Source organism: Corythoichthys intestinalis, chromosome 7 (genome assembly GCF_030265065.1).
Source record: "Corythoichthys intestinalis isolate RoL2023-P3 chromosome 7, ASM3026506v1, whole genome shotgun sequence".
Lineage (NCBI taxonomy): Eukaryota > Metazoa > Chordata > Actinopteri > Syngnathiformes > Syngnathidae > Corythoichthys > Corythoichthys intestinalis.
The window spans coordinates 43,150,599-43,167,935 of record NC_080401.1 but is presented as its reverse complement, the minus strand read 5'-3'; the positions used below and the strand labels follow the sequence as shown (position 1 = coordinate 43,167,935).

The 17,337-nt window shown below is 40.3% G+C and overlaps 1 protein-coding gene across 2 annotated transcripts in view; it reads left to right on the top strand.

Annotated features, from left to right (window-relative positions):
• ssbp4 (single stranded DNA binding protein 4) overlaps positions 1-17,337 on the top strand; it is a 258,011-nt gene that overhangs the window by 24,267 nt on the left and 216,407 nt on the right. For both annotated transcript variants that reach the window (XM_057841125.1, XM_057841126.1), the window contains exon 2: positions 5,469-5,541. In XM_057841125.1, coding sequence (XP_057697108.1) covers positions 5,469-5,541 — 73 coding nt within the window. The remainder of the gene's footprint in view (positions 1-5,468; positions 5,542-17,337) is intronic.

Here is a 17,337-nt window from a genome sequence, read left to right as displayed (position 1 = left end):
TTTTAATATTTTTTTTGAATCAGAAATCAGTTATAATAATAAAAACATTTGTCCATTAATAGTATTTTTTAAGCAAATTTTTATGTCAAGATATTTTTCAGTTTTCTGAAAGTGCACCATTGCACCCATTCACCTTTTGTTTTTTTTCACTTTTAATACAGTACATTCTGTATATTACAGGCATTACTAATACACCTTAAAGCGTGGACATTATGGGAGAAGTTCATTTATTTTATGGCGAAGTATTGCGGCACTTTGTAACTCCGGCATATGATTTGCTATAGTTAGACACCTCTGATTTAATTGTCATCTGATACAAGCTCAATATGAAAATGATCCGTGAAAATGCTTTGTAACCGCTGTCTATCTAAAAGAATGTTCAGAAAAGCAAAAACATGTGAGCACGGTGTTCTACATGGACTTTTCCATTTGTCTTTTTGAGTGACGTATGTTATTAGCGCCGAGTTCACCGGGAAGGCATTCCAGTGTTCTTTATCCGCAAAGCAAGGAGGAGGCTGCGACCTTGAAATTCCGTCTCCTGCGCCACCTCCTCACGTCTCCTTCATCTGCTCGGCCTTCATCAGTCGCCCTGACAAAATGGCTTCACCTACGTCCGCTTACACTTGCCGTGTCTGTCTCACTAACCAAAGGTGCGCCCCCACCCCAAAGCCTAGACTGAATGAGCGGTTCTGAATAATGTATTGCAGCTGGGGCCGGGGCCAGTGCCCATTGCAGGGGGACCGACACCCTCAGATCACACCAGGCCCTGCCATGAAAGTTTCATTGCTACAGCGCTAATGTGGGTGAATGTTCGTCCCCACAGCCTGCAAAATTGTGAATAGGAGGAATTTTCATGGCAAGGGACTCTTTTTTTTTCTGCAGTGAACCCCTGTACTGTATATACTGTATGTTACAAATAACACACCATAAAAAAGCATTTCCCATATGCTTTATACATTACAGGCCTGCACAATACCGTATCGGCCAGAATATAAGACGGTGTTTTTTTGCATTGAAATAAGACTGAAAATGTGGGGGTCGTCCTATATTCGCGGTCTAGACATTATACCCATTCACGACGCTAGATGGCGCCAGATATCGTTGAAGCGATGTTCTGTCATGACAGATCTCAGCTACTCTTTTTAGTTTAACCAGTTTGCATTATTTTATTGCAATGTTTTTCCTTATTCAGATTTGTTTCAAGACTACAGTTACAGTTAGACTTTACTTTGATTGTTAATGCAGTTATTGCAATTTTGTTGTTTTATCTCAATAGATTGGTTTATTTACATTTCAAAAACCAGAAGCCATTCATTTATGAATGTGATTGCACTTTAGTTTACATATTTAAATGTTCAGATATTAAGATTTGAATGAGGCAAAATAATAATGCTTTTTCTCTCATATATTGCTATAATCATTTGTTTCAGATGTACTGTAATTATTTTCTGTATAAGAATTAATTTGGTGTTCAAAAAGTCTTTTTTCAAACTTGAGTCTTGAAAAAGAGGGGGTCGGCTTATAATCAGGGCCGTCTTATATTCGGGCCGATATTGTTTGAACATCGCAATGTGCGCATGCGCAATAGTCCCATCGCAGGACTTGAAATTGTTTTTTTTTTTTTTCATAAAAGCAGCAAGTGTGCAGAGACATGGCCTCCTGGATCCCTTATATCAGAGGTGGGTAGAGGAGCCAAAATTGTACTCAAGTACTTCAAAATACTATCACTCAAATAAAAGTAAAAATAGTCAATAAAAAATGTGCCCAAGTACGAGTAAAAAAATATTTGGTGAAAATACTCAAGTGATGAGTAATAGTGTGAGTAACTGCTTACGATGTTTGATTTAAAAAAAAAAAAAAAAGAAAAGAAAAGAAAAATTATGTTGTATTTTCTTCTTGGCAAATACGTAGTCGTACCTCGACATACGATCACTTCGACGCGCGATCTTTTTGACATTCGACGTAAAATTGGCTCACCATTTGTTTCTACATTTGACGACATGCTTGAAATACGACAATTTACGACAGCGCTGCGGAAACGCACCGCGGATTTTCTTGCGAGATAAATCAACATGGGCTCCAAGAAGGTTAGTGTGATGGTGAAAATAAGGTGACGCTTTCCATGTGCGCGTCCGTGAACTGGCTCGACAATACAGCCATAGAATATCTCCTATCTCAACGGTTCTCCTCCGACCTCCATTCGCCAGTCTTTTTAAGTTAAGGTGACAATTATTGTGGTAAAATCGGTAAGGAAGTCGCCAGCTTTGTCAGGTTTTTAATCATTTATTTCAGAACTTGTGCAGCACAACAAGCCTTCTGTCCCCTGCAGTAAACGCCAAAAAATAAATCCTGCTCGACGTACGACCATTTCGACTTACAATCAAGGTCCAAGAACGAATTAACTTTGTATGTAGAGGTACCAATGTAAAGTTTTAACATTGTCTCTATTTTGTCCTCTTGACGCAGTTAACAAGATGATCAGGGACCACAGCAACACATTCACCAACAACCCCTGCAGTGTCCATATATAATTTGTTTAATGTATATTCACCCGAGTTTTTGAACACCTGGAGGTTTAAAATTCAACATAGATTTGTCTTTGATCTCACCAGAATTTTCATAATGACATGAACATTATTATAATGAACAAAACAAAGACAAGAACAGTCTTGACTTCAAATAAAGTGCCAATATTTATTTTTTTCAAATACATATAATTTGAGTCAATCACAATCAATTAGTCAATATAATTGAAGATGTGTTTCCTGAACAATGAGCACTGAACTAAAACATAAACCCAACAGGTATTGTGCTTTGTCATCAGATAAAAATATTTGGCGCTACAGGAGACTGTTGTGGTCGTGGTCCATGAAACAACTTTCTTAACCTGGGAGACAGGTTAGGACAGCAAGCCTATCAATAACCAAAAGGCCTCTCAATAACTTACTAACTTATAACTACCACTGTAAACATTATATAGTAAGGTTTATCACTCATTTCTCATAACAAAAATATGGTAGAACAAAAAGGATTCATGGCTTGCCTTATAATAATCAATATAAACGGCAGTGAGTGAACCCATATTCAATAAAGTATGAGGTTTATTCTCTGCATAGTATAAAATCCTACCAAGCATGCTGACAGGACTAACATCACACGACAACTTTTATATGTATGTATAGCATAGCACACTAGCTTGAGCTACTAGCCTTAAGCATTGGCTGGCTTCTATAACACAACAACTTATGAAGTTCTGTACATATGACCCTTCACCACCGACGTAAACATATATTGCACATCCATATGTTATAGTAAACATAAATACTTACAGACATATATTTCCGAGGCGGAAACGTAAGTAACAGAAATCATTCACGATTGTCAATGCTAACGCTAGACACAGCACTGTGTAAAGTGAATGAGTTTGTGGGCCAAATTATAGATGCAGCGAATTATTCTGACCGGCAGGTGGCAGCAATGCCCCGCAAATGGTCAACTGATTTCCCAGCCAGCGAGCACAGTTCATACTGTATTATCGGTCCTATTAATTATGTTATTGGATTTATTGGGATGACGTCATAATTCCTATTATCGGACCGTTAATTTTCGGACCAATAATTATCGTGCACCAGTAATATTTATATGTTCAGATATTAAGATTTATATGAGGCAAAATAACATGCTTTTTATCTCAAATATATTGTTATAATCATTTGTTTCAGATGTACTGTAATTATTTTCTGTATAAAAAATGGTGTTCAAAAATTCTTTTTTCGAACTTGAGTCTTGAAAAAGAGGGGGTCGTCTTATAATCAGGGCCGTCTTATATTCGGGCCAATACGGTACTTTTTTCAATTAAAAGGACAAAATTACAGGTGTCCATACTATTCCACAAAGGGCCACAGTGGGTGCAGGTTTTGTTTTAACCGATCAAGAGGAAACCTTTTAACAAATCTGGAGTCATACATGTGTAATCAGTTGATTGCAGTAAGTTACTGCTTCTTTCACCAGAAACCTCATTGGTTAAACTGTCTGTGCTGGATTGGCTAGAACTAAAAACTGCAGCTGCCCTAGAGAACCGGTTTGGACACCCCTACCACAGTCTAACACAGTAGTGTGCAATATTGTACTCGCACAATAAATTAAATAGGAACACAAATGGAGAAGCCGCTTTCATGTAATATACTGTATATTTCAATTTAGAGAGACTTTTTTCAATTTACATTGAAGATTGGTCTCTCTAAAACTAAATTTGGTTCGCTGACATAATTGAAAGGGACATTTAGGTCAAAAAACAATTTACAGGAATTGCAACTAAAAAAGCAACTCTGCAGTATCATGTGTTAATATTTGAAGAAAACCACATTACACGGGTAATGAAATGTTTTCAGAAGTAAAATTTCAACACTATTAGGTGGACTGAAGAGGCACTAATAGACTGGTCCATATAGCTAGCTAAACTAGTTATTATAGCAGGGGTGTCCAAACTATGGCCTGAGGCTAAATGCAACTACTGAAAAAGGCCTTCAGAGAAAAAGCTTTGGACAACCCTACATTATAGGCTTATAGACCAAAGACTTCTGTTGCTGTTGTGTTTTGAGGAGCAGGAATGTTAGAGGCTATGCTACCTTCCATTTGAAGTTTGTTGTCAAGATCTACTCATTGACTACCATTGACGGCAATCAAGATCAAAACCATTTCGACTGGAAGCGTTGACAATGAAAGATTTAATTGGTTATTTCGTAGACAAAATTTGCCTATGAGTAACCTACCCCGAAAACATGGACTGACAATCTTTGAATCTCAACCACAATCTTTTTGGGGGTTCCAGCCTATTAATATATATAACACATAATTCCTTCCGGGAGCCGATGAGAAGGCCCTGCAATATGGTCCAAGCCTCGTTTGCGCTCCTTCTGCTGGAACCAATGTGCTCCAAAAGTACTCCAGAACACTCCAACCAACATGTCATGCTACTGCATGCCTTCACGCTCTCAGTCACGGAAGTCCAATACGGCGCTCGTATTGCCTGAGGCGCAATCGAGTGTTTCATCTGATTGAGAGTTCTGTGAGTTTTGTCTTTTAGAAACCAGTCACGTCACTCGGATGCAGCAAGAAACCATTTTTTTTTGCTAAAACGGAGTTGATTCGTGATACTTGACTGCGCTCTCCACGAAGCTCTACAATGTTATGTTTGCAGCCACACACCACGGGGACATGGCCGAGTGCCACGGAGGCTCTTTGGCTCCAAGCTGAAGAGCTTTACAATGCACGTTTACAACCCGTCTGTTGTGTACATGATCTTCATACTGCAAAATCTTGTTTATCCCAGCACCCTCTCCTTAATCTCCCAAAGATGATTCTCCACCAGTTGTTTGCATTTTTTGGGCCCCTATAAATGCATCACAGGGGAAAATAATGCTGTGACGTGGTGAACTCACACACTTTTCTTTTTCTTTGTTTTGCAGGTTAGCTTTATACGTGTATGAGTATTTGCTGCATGTCGGCGCACAGAAATCAGCACAGACCTTCCTCTCGGAGGTAAGACTTTGCTCTCTCGTCATGTATTTAGGTTAAGAGGGCATCCACAGATCTGATAACAAAGTGTTAATTAGATTGATCCAAAATGAAGACATTGATTATCCTTAAAAAATGACATTTAATACTTGGGGTGAGAATTGATAAGAATTTGGTAATCCTGAATCCAAAGTATTTCAAGAGACCAAAAAGCTCTTCAATTTTTTGATTAGGATAATGATCCAGTCTCAGTCTTAATCAGCCGTATTTCTTGGATTATTGGTCGCCCAAGCCAAACAATGCACAATGAAAAGGAAAAAAGAAATATGTCGAAGCAGAGGATGTCGGATTATGGGGGGAATTTTGTTTCATCCGAAACAAAATACTGTATTATAAACAATAGAATTGGGAACAACAGGCTAAATAGTCTAGTGCTAAAGTAACAACATAACATAATAAATTGTTTACCAAACTCTCGACCTCATTCCAAATCACTACCAAATCCATGAAAGTCTTCATTTTCAGTATCACTTCTGAACAAATGAACAAACAAAAAAAAAAACGTACATGTAGCGCCACACTAGTGTGGCTAACTATGCTTAGAGGTAGCTAACCTGAGTTTTTACTCTTTTAAAATACCAATCACAATTTAACTATCTTTATTACTATTATATGTTGTTGAAAATAAATAATTTGTATTTAAATTGCCAGTGTTTAAAAATATCATTTTTCTCTTTTTAAACTACTGCAGTTTAAACTTGAAATTCAACACTCTATAACCTTTTTCCAAATGGCTCAATAAACACACCAGTTATTTATGAACTACAGTATATACATTTAATGAAAATATAATAGGCAGATGTTAAATAAAATTTGTTCTAAAAAAATAAGGTTCAACTCAAATTGTCCACACAAAGACAGTTAACCCTATGGGCCCAAATTAATAACTAAAGCTGGCAAAATGAAATAATATTGACTTACGTTGCTGGCCAGGTTTATTGCTTGTGTGTGTCGTAGCTTTAAAGAAAATGGCTCCTTCACCCGAAGGCCAAAATAACTAAGGTACCTTACTATGAAAACAAGTTCAAATAAACTACGACCGCCCAGTACCCAAACAAGATGCGACGCAATACTTGCATCTTTTCGATAACTGGAGTAACAACATAACAAGTTAAACAGCCCATTTGGGCGCCGAGGATCAATGCGTATACATCCTTCAAATATACCTACCATATTTCATTCTGATCCATCCATGAATAATGGAGGAGTAGCCATTTTAGTTCGTGTCCTCACCAAGAAGAAGAATCAAATCAAATCAAATCAAATTTATTTATATAGCCCTTTACAACAACAAAGTGAGTGACTTTTTCAGACCTCCCTGTCCGGTGGAATGAAAAAAGTGTTTCCAAGCCCGAGTGATGACATCTTTAAACATTTCGAACAGTGGGAGAAGTGTAATAACTTCCTGCCAGGATATCAACTACTCAAATCCACCTGGTATACATTTTATTTCTCTGGATAATTTTTCTTAGGAAACAACTTTAGGCCATTAACATTTTTTTTGTTAAATAGTGTTCATTCTTCATTCCACTTGATCCCAAAACGAATCCAGACATAAAAGTAATAATAGAGTTATTTTATTTTACACTATTATAAAAACTTTTTTTTTAGAAACTGCCACCTCTTTAGAAAGCAGTGGTAGACTTCCCACATCTGAGCCACTAGTTTGAATTTTTGTCTCTCTCTTGCTGTTCCGTCACTGTGACGTATCTTGCCTATCTACTCCTCTATCCTCCCGACTGTGCTTGGGCTGACTCACACTCAATATTGAGCTGCTTAAATTGGCCTCACCAGCGACAATTTTTTTTTCAAGTGCTGGTGCTTCTTTCTTTTTTTGTTGTTGTTGTTGGAAAAGTAGTTAAGTGGACATGTCAGGCAACCAGATGCACCTAGTAAAGCAATTACAGTGGGGCAAATAAGTATTTAGTCAACCACTAATTGTGCAAGTTCTCCCACTTGAAAATATTAGAGAGGCCTGTAATTGCCAACATGGTTAAACTTCAACCATGAGAGACAGAATGTGGAAAAAACAACCAGAAAATCACATTTTTTGATTTTTAAATAATTTATTTGCAAATCGTGGTGGAAAATAAGTATTTGGTCAATACCAAAAGTTCATCTCAATACTTTGTTATGTACCCTTTGTTGGCAATAACGGAGGCCAAACGTTTTCTGTAACTCTTCACAAGCTTTTTACATACTGTTGCTGGTATTTTGGCCCATTCCTCCATGCAGATCTCCTCTAGAGCAGTGATGTTTTGGGGCTGTCGTTGGGTAACACGGACTTTCAACTCCCTCCGCAGATTTTCTATGGGGTTGAGACCTGAAGACTGGTTAGGCCACTCCAGGACCTTGAAATGCTTCTTACGAAGCCACTCCTTTGTTGCCCTGGCTATGTGTTTGGGATCATTGTCATTCTGAAAGACCCAGCCACGTCACATCTTAAATCCCCTTGCTGATGGAAGGAGATTTTCACTCAAAATCTCTCGATACATGGCCCCATTCATTCTTTCCTTTACACAGATCAGTTGTCCTGGTCCCTTTGCAGAAAAACATCCCCAAAGCATGATGTTTCCACCCCCATTCTTCACAGTGGGTATGGTGCAATTCAGTATTCTTTTTCCTCCAAACACGAGAACCTGTGTTTCTACCAAAAAGTACTATTTTGGTTTCATCTGACCATAACACATTCTCCCAGTCCTCTTCTGGATCATCCAAATGCTCTCTAGTGAACCGCAGACGGGCCTGGACGTGTACTTTCTTCAGCAGGGGGACACGTCTGGCAGTACAGGATTTGAGTCCCTGGCGGCGCATTGTGTTACTGATAGTAGCCTTTGTTACTGTGGTCCCAGCTCTTTGTAGGTCATTCACTAGGTCCCCCCGTGTGGTCCTGGGATTTTTGCTCCCCGTTCTTGTTATCATTTTGACGCCACGGAATGAGGAGGGAGTTGAAAGTCCATGTTGCCCAACGACAGCCCCAAAACATCACTGCTCTAGAGGAGATCTGCATGGAGAAATGGGCCAAAATACCAGCAACAGTGTTTAAAAAGCTTGTGAAGAGTTACAGAAAACGTTTGGCCTCCGTTGTTGCCAAGAAAGGGTACATAACAGAGTATTTAGATGAACTTTTGGTATAGACCAAATACTTATGTTACACCATGATTTGCAAATAAATTCTTTGAAAATCAAACAATGTGATTTTTTTTTTCCACATTCTGTCTCTCATGGTTGAGGTTTACCCATGTTGACAATTAAAGGCCTCTCTAATATTTTCAAGTGGGAGAACTTGCACAATTAGTGGTTGACTAAATACTTATTTGCCCCACTGGATATTATAACTATGAATAGTAAATAGAAATGATTAATCATTACATTTAAATTCCCATCTCTACTTTAATACGCTAACATAATCCACTGTTTAGTGGAGAAAAAAATTCCCACACTTCTTGTGACCTTAAAAAAGTTGTACATTTGGATATCTTAAACCCTGAATTTAGCACCCAAATTGAAAAATAACATTAGCAAGAAATAAGTCATACATCGAAAATAATAAAAATATTTGATACGCAAATGAGAAAAGCTTTGTTTTCTAGCTCAATGCTCCCTTGACTCCTTGTTAATTTCAGATAATGTAAACATGGCATCAGTTCAGCTCCTTGATATGATTACCCTCACTTCATTATTAGTCTTAATTTGTAATAAACGCGTTGTAATTAGATCACTTTGAGACGATGTAAGCATGTGTTGTCGCTCGTGTTGTGGAGCGACATTTAAGAAGCTCAGTCACATTCCTGTCACTGTCAAGTTACATGCGATGTGCGGTATTCGGAACATTTGGCTACCTGGAAAGTAGAATGATGGAGCATCATAATGAGCGTTACACTTAAGTAAAAGACAAACTAGTGAATGAATCTCAGAAAAATCAAGAGCCCTTGTTCACTTAAGAGCCCGTTTGTCCCTAACTCGACACTCATACATTTTATTTAGTTTATGCCATTCGCTACACTGCTTTGATGCAGACATCTGAAATGGTCGGCGTATTTGGATTACACTGTCAGTCGAGTGTACGTGTGAGTAAAAGCAGCAGCTTGACCTTTCACCCCTCCCCCCCTTCACGCAGTTGTAGCGGGAGCACATAAAGTGAGTGGAGTATTAGACAAATGGTTGCGAAAAGATACACTCTGTCAGCCATCTGTATTCATCAGTGTTCACTTACCAGGTTTACACTCCAGCTCTTCATGAATCACTACAGAGAGCTGCTTTTATTCCCCCCCCCCCCCGCCCCTTTTTATTTTTTACTTGCTTTTGACTCTGATTCACCCTCTGCTGGGGATTCATTACAGTGGCGGAAGTAGCTCAACCCCAAACAAAACACTACACGTCCATTTACCGACTGTTTGACCAGATGACAGTGTTTACGGCTTGGAGGTTGTCCGTAAAATCACATGGCTAAAAATGAAAGTATAAAGGGGAGAAGAAAGTTAATGACATTGAGTGATTTTTTTTTCTGTCATCCCTGCGCTACTGCCTCTAAGCTGGTAAAATGATTACTTGACTTGCTTCTCAATAGACTTATGTCCAATTGGACGGAACATAAATTGATAATATTGGACACTTATGGAGAGAAGTTCTGCCCGTTTTTGGGATTCATTTAATATGTTTTTCTAACCGTCTACGGGATGTGGACAAATTACTATCTAATTGTTTTAGGGTGTCTTCCGTCTTCTTAATGAGAACACTAAGACCACCATGTCCACCAGATTATTTGTCCAACGTGATGAACATCTTGTAGTACAGGGGATTCACGATGGGAACACATCAAAGTTATAATAGTAGCTTTTTGTAATACAGTGGGGCAAATAAGTATTTAGTCAACCACTAATTGTGCAAGTTCTCACACTTGAAAATATTAGAGAGGCCTTTAATTGTCAACATGAGTTAACCTCAACCATGAGCGACAGAATGTGGAAAAAAAAAAAACAGAAAATCACATTGTTTGATTTTTAAAGAATTTATTTGCAAATCATGGTGTAACATAAGTATTTGGTCAATACCAAAAGTTCATCTCAATACTCTGTTATGTACCATTTGTTGGCAATAACGGAGGCCAAACGTTTTCTGTCACTCTTCACAAGCTTTTCACACACTGTTGCTGGTATTTTGGCCCATTCCTCCATGGGGATCTCCTCTAGAGCAGTGATGTTTTGGGGCTGTCGCTGGGCAACACGGACTTTCAACTCCCTCCACAGATTTTCTATGGGGTTGAGATCTGGAGACTGGCCAGGCCACTCCAGGACCTTGAAATGCTTCTTACGAAGCCACTCCTTTGTTGCCCCGGCTGTGTGTTTGGGATCATTGTCATGCTGAAAGACCCAGCCACGTCTCATCTTCAATGACCTTGCTGATGGAAGGAGATTTTCACTCAAAATTTCTCGATACATGGCCCCATTCATTCTTTCCTTTACAAAAATCAGTCGTCCTGGCCCCTTTGCAGAAAAACAGCCCCATAGCATGATGTTTCCACCTCCATGCTTCACAGTGGGTATGGTGTTCTTTGGCTGCAATTCAGAATTCTTTCTCCTACAAACACGAAAATCTGTGTTTCTACCAAAAAGTTCTATTTTGGTTTCATCTGACCATAACACATTCTCCCAGTCCTCTTCTGGATCATCCAAATGCTCTCTAGCGAACCACAGACAGGCCTGAACGTGTACTTTCTCCAGCAGGGGGACACGTCTGGTAGTACAGGATTTGAGTTCCTGGCGTAGCCTTTGTAACTGTGGTCCCAGCTCTCTGTAGGTCATTCACTGGGTCCCCCCGTGTGGTTCTGGGATTTTTGCTCACTGTTCTTGTTATCATTTTGACGCCACGGGGTGAGAACTTGCATGGAACCCCAGATCGAGGGAAATTATCAGTGGTCTTGTATGTCTTCCATTTTCTAATAATTGCTCCCACAGTTGATTTCTTTACACCAAGCGTTTTACCTATTGCAGATTCAGTCTTCCCAGCCTGGTGCAGGTCTACAATTATGTCTCTGGTGTCCTACGACAGCTTTTTGGTCTTGGCCATAGTGGAGTTTGGAGTGTGACTGACTGAGGTTGTGAACAGGTGTCTTTTATACTCATAATGAGTTAAAACAGGTGCCATTAATACAGGTAACGAGTGGAGCTTCGTTAGACCTAGTCAGAAATCTTGCTTGTTTGTAGGTGACCGAATACTTATTTACCACTCTAATTTGGAAATAAATTATTTAGAATCAAACTATGTGATTTTCTGTTTTTTTTTCTTCCACATTCTGTCTCTCATGGTTGAGGTTTACCCACGTTGACAATTACAGGCCTCTCTAATCTTTTAACGTAGGAGAACTTCCCCAATAGGTGGTTGACTTAATACTTATTTGCCCCACTGTACAAACACATATACACCACAAATATAGAGTAATTAAATTTAAAAAAAAAAAAAAAAAAGTGTGAGAGCGTGTGTTCCAGTTATAGAGGGATCACACTACTCAGCCGCCCCGGTAAAGTCTATTCGGGGGTGTTGAAGATGAGGGTCCGTCGGGAAGTCAAATCTCGGATTCAGCAGCAGCAGTGTGTTTTTGTCCCGGCCTTGGAACAATGGACCAGCTCTACACCCTCGGCAGGGTCCTCGAGGGTACATGGGAGTTCGCTCAACCGGTCTACATGTGTTTTGTGGATTTGGAAAAGGCGTTCCACCATGTCCCTCAGGTAGGGCTGTGGGGGGTGCTTCGGGAGTACGCGGTATCTAGCCACTTGGTAAGGGCTGTTCCGTTCCTGTATGACTGGTGTCAGAGTTTGGTCTGCATTGCCGGCAGTAAGTCGAATCTGTTCCCAGTGAGGGTTGGACTCCACCAAGGTTGCCCTTTGTCAACGATTCTGTTCATAACTTTTATGGACAGAACTTCTAGGTGCACCCGAAGTGTTGAGGGGGTTCGGTTTGGTGGCCTTAGCATTGCATATCTGCTTTTTGCAAATGATGTGGTGCTGTTCGCTTCATCAAGCCATGACCTCCAACCCTCACTTGAATGGTTCGCAGCCGAGCACATCCAAATCCGAGACCACCGTCCTCAGTCGGAAAAGGGTGGCGTGCCCTCTTCGGGTCGAGGATGAGATCCTGCCCCAAGTGGAGGACTTCAAGTATTTTGGGGTCTTGGACATGAGTGAGGGTAGGAGGGAGCAAGAGATCGACAGGTGGATCAGTGCAGCGTCTGCAGTGATGTGGACTTTGCACTGGTCTGTGGTGGTGAAGGAGCTGAGCCAAAAGGCGAAGCTCTTGATTTACCAGTCGATCTACGCTCACCTATGGTCACGAGCTGTGGGTCGTGACCAAAAGAACAAGATCCCGGATACTTCTCTGGGTGTCTGGTCTCTCTCTTAGAGATAGGGTGAGAAGCTCAGTCATCGAGGAGGGATTCGGTGTCAAGCTGCTACCCCTCCGCGTTGCGAGGAGCCAGTTAAGGTGGCTCAGGCATCTGGTTCGGATGCCTCCTGGACTTATCCCTGGAGAGGGGTTACGGGCATGTCCAACCGGCGGGAGGCCCCAGGGAAAACCCAGGACACGCTGGAGTGACTATGTCTCTTGGCTGGAACGCCTTGGGATCCTGCCGGAGGAAGTGGCTGGGGAGTGGGAAGCTGGAAGCAAGGGATTTCTCCCTGCATTTTTGGGACATAAAAAATCGCTAATACCGTAGGGACGGTGTGGCGGAATTTTTTTGCGGTTTTGAAACTGCGATATTTTCATACCACAGTATACCTTGAAACCGGTAATTGGCAGATGTCTAATCCAAACATAGATGGCTCATCCCCAACCCATGGCAAAATAATTCTTTGTTTTACATAGTAGGTGACAATAGAAGCTGAAATTGGAAATTTTTGGGGGGTACATAATTTTATAAAGTATTTAAACTTTTAATTTTGCGTGGGACATATCTGGAAAAAAAAAACACAATGTAAACGTGTAATATTATAGACTCCCATTAAAATTATATCCTCACCCTCACCTCCTCAGTGCAGTTTGTGAATCACTGCTATATATAACATATTGAAACTGCTGCTCAATGAGTCGAATGCTAAAGATAACCAATTAGAACATGCAATGTAGGACTTTGCCACACTTGTATCCATTATTCCCTACTTTTGGACTTAAAGATGGACTTAAGTTAACATGATTTCTTTAAAGTGATCCTCTACCTTAAATACATGTAGGCTCTAATAAACCACAATTGTTCTCTTGTACTAAAATATGTTGTTAGAAACACATAAAATGTTGAATCAATGGCAATATTTTGTCATATTTAATACATATTTTGAGCGATAGTTGTTTTGCGGGCTCGCAGTGATGACATATATGGGATGTTTCCAAATGTGTAGCGTGTACAACAATTGCGTATTGCTGCCTAAACTCGCTTAGTAAAATGCCACGATGTGCTGCTTTTGGATGCAATTTCCAGTCAAATGGTAACAAGTGGAGTGATGTGAGAGGTCAATTTGGAATTTTTATTTTTTTGTGAATAAATGTGCATAAGTGTAAGCTTCTCCCCTTTTTGGTCCCTGTATGCTCGTATCCTACCTACCACGCGTTACAACTGGCGCCCGAACATTTTTCCTGGATCCTCAGTCAAGTAAGGGATCCTTCTAATTTCAGGATACGACGGTCCCACCGCGGCTGCAATATTGGTTTCTAATCTGTCTAGTTTCTGGATTCGTCGGTCCCACAACGGCTTTTGGGATCAGTCTATTTTGTGGATTCGACGGCATGATCGCGGTTGCAACATTGCCATGAGATCTGTCTAATTCCTGGATCTTCGAGTGAAAAACGCGGATTTGGATTACTATTGCTATCTTCTTTGTTGACTATTCTTCGTGGGAGTTTTCCCCAAATCATACCAAATAATTAAAGCACTATGGCACACTACAGTGACGACAGTGACTCTGACATGGACCTTCGTCTGGGAACCCATGTGTGCGTACCGCTGAGCTCCCGAGTGACGAGTGGTCAAGGTGAAAATATTATTTTTTGTGTGAATAAATGTGCATGATTGGAAGCTTCTCCCCTTTTTGGTACTTTTATGCACGTATCCTACCTACCACGTGTTGCAATGTACAAGACATGTATTACACTCGATTCCAGGATTTGTTCCCGTCAAACTGTTGGCTTGTACTGTATGTAAAGCATAGGACAGCTCTGGACACTAACAATCTACATAATTATACTGGGATAAGTTTGAAAACGCAATATCTTACCTTGAAGATCTGCCAACAAAAACCGGCGTTCTCGACAGCATACACTCTCTTCTCCGTTATCATTGATGTACTTGCAGCGAGTACATCACCAGTTTTGCCCAATTCTTCTCTTATAAGGTACTGTATTTCCTGTTAACCCTAACCCTGCTCTTCACTGTTCCGATATGGTTCAAATTGGAAGGGCAGAACTGACGACATGTTGGGGTAGCTAAGAGTGACACGCTGGAAGTTCGGCCCGGTGACGTCACACACTGCGACGTAACAAGAATGGCGACCTATCACTTAAAATAATTTTACAAATTTTATTAAAACGAAAACATTAAGAGGGGTTTTAATATGAAATTATTATAACTCATACTAATATTTATCTTTTAAGAATTACTTGACTTAAAGATCGAGGATCACTTTAAGTTTTGTGTTTAGCCGAACTACACTTACAGTTATTGTAGGTTAAAAATCATTCAGTCCAGCCACAGTGTGTAGCTTCTCTATATCTATTATTCCCTCTCTCCCACATGTACAAAGATGTTAAAAATGATAAAGGACCTATGTCGGCACAGGTTGACTGAAGGGACTCTTAGTCGCTAGGGTCCGTGTAATGAGAGCACTGTCTGCCTGGACTCTCAATTAACCCTTGGTCCTCCCACGGTGAGGTGCTCACGTTTACAGTATCTGCAAAGTGTCCCAGAGTATTTGGTTGAAATAGAAGCACACATACAGTAAGATAAAGAAGAAGCAACTCAGTCGCAACTGTTGTCATATGTGGTTATGTTATTGAGTAGGGTTTGACCGTAGCGTATACGAATTTGGGTGTTCTCTATCACTGGTTGCAATTATGAGATAAGACTCTTAAAACCATTACGTTAAGAAAAAAGACCCAATTTGTTTGGAATGAAACTGGACGCCATGAGATTCGGTTAACTGAGGTCAACAGGGAAATCAGCATGCCCTGTTCTCTCAGCCAAACTTCATTCAGAGATTATTGTTCAAAAACAATGTAAAAACCTTATTGATTTCCTAGGTCAAATGTCAGATCAGTGGGTGCATGTTACTCAGTATGTTATTCCGCTTGGCACTGTTTGCAAATAATATTCGAATTTTCAGCAGATTGTTGCTCTATGCTGAAGCCAAACGCCTCTCAATTCATTCCCAAGATGCTTCAGGAAGCTGGGTCAAAGTTTAAACTGCCAAATTTGAACCAATTTTCCTGTTAATCATTGTTGATTCTTCAGGGACAAAGAATTCTCTGGATTCACAGAGAAGTGAGATAAAGAAATGGTATTAATGTGTGATCCTCCATGCCCCTATCCATGAATTTGGCTGGTCGGTTTTCCACTTCACATTAATAGTCATGGGAAAATGTAAAAACCAGGCCACAGAGAGGTAAGTTTGGAGCATTCAAAATACAAAGTAAGACAACGATCGAAGAGGAGAATGAGAGAACATTATTTGACTTGTGGAAATGTGACTGATGGCAACAATGAGGAGATTATTATTCCAAGTGAGACTAGGGACAGCCAGAAAAGTGAGTGCTGCAGCACAGTGGAGACTTTCTAGGACAATACTGCAGTATCCAGGCTTCAGTCTATCATTCAATTAGAGACTGAAGGTAGGGAATGGATCACTTTTGCGAATTGGAGAGTGTGGAGTTAAATACCGTATCATTAGCCCCTTTTACAAACATATCCCGGTAAATTCCCGTGTAAGGTGACACAGGATTTACTCGCGTCATTGCTTTCACGCATGTAGAGATATGTAGAGAATGACGCGAGTTGGACACTTTCACAGACTTGTCCCGTGTTGCCCACTGGCATTCTGTTTGCTGGGAGGGCTGCTAGCACGATTTTATAACCTGGACATTACGTCGGTTTTGGTCTGCATCGGCTGTCCCAATGTTGGACTAATTGTGTTTTGTTACAGAGCGTTATGGGAGCGTTCCTGACGTCGTAACTGCAGCCAATTCAAGCTCATCAAGACTGTATTTAAGCCCAGACGATCCAAGAGAAGGGTGCTGAGATATTAACTTGCTGGGCGTCATTCGACACTTCTTGCGCCCTTGTTTTGAAATCCCCTACGTTGTGCTGGTGTTTGAGTGTATGTGTTTTGTTGTCTTATCGGCTCTCTGTCTACCGCTTAGGTTAGTATTATTGATCCCCGTTGACCTAATGTCACGGACCCATTGAGTGATTCACCCTTTTCCACGATGGCGTGTATTTTTGTTTGTATTTAATTAACCATTAAACTCATCCTTCCGTTGTTTTTTGCTTTGAGGTACAACCTTGTTTCCACAGTTGCCGACCCGAACATTGGCAACAAAATAAACCACACATTTCCAAAGATAGATGATAGGCTTTCTTCCTCGGCTGTACGTTTCAGTAGCAATTGAATTTCATTATGTTTTCAGTTTAATTTACCTATTTCCAGCCTGGTATGTTGATAATTGTGATGTTTTTTACCAATTTTCATCTTACTGCGAAGAAAAGAGGATGTGACGATC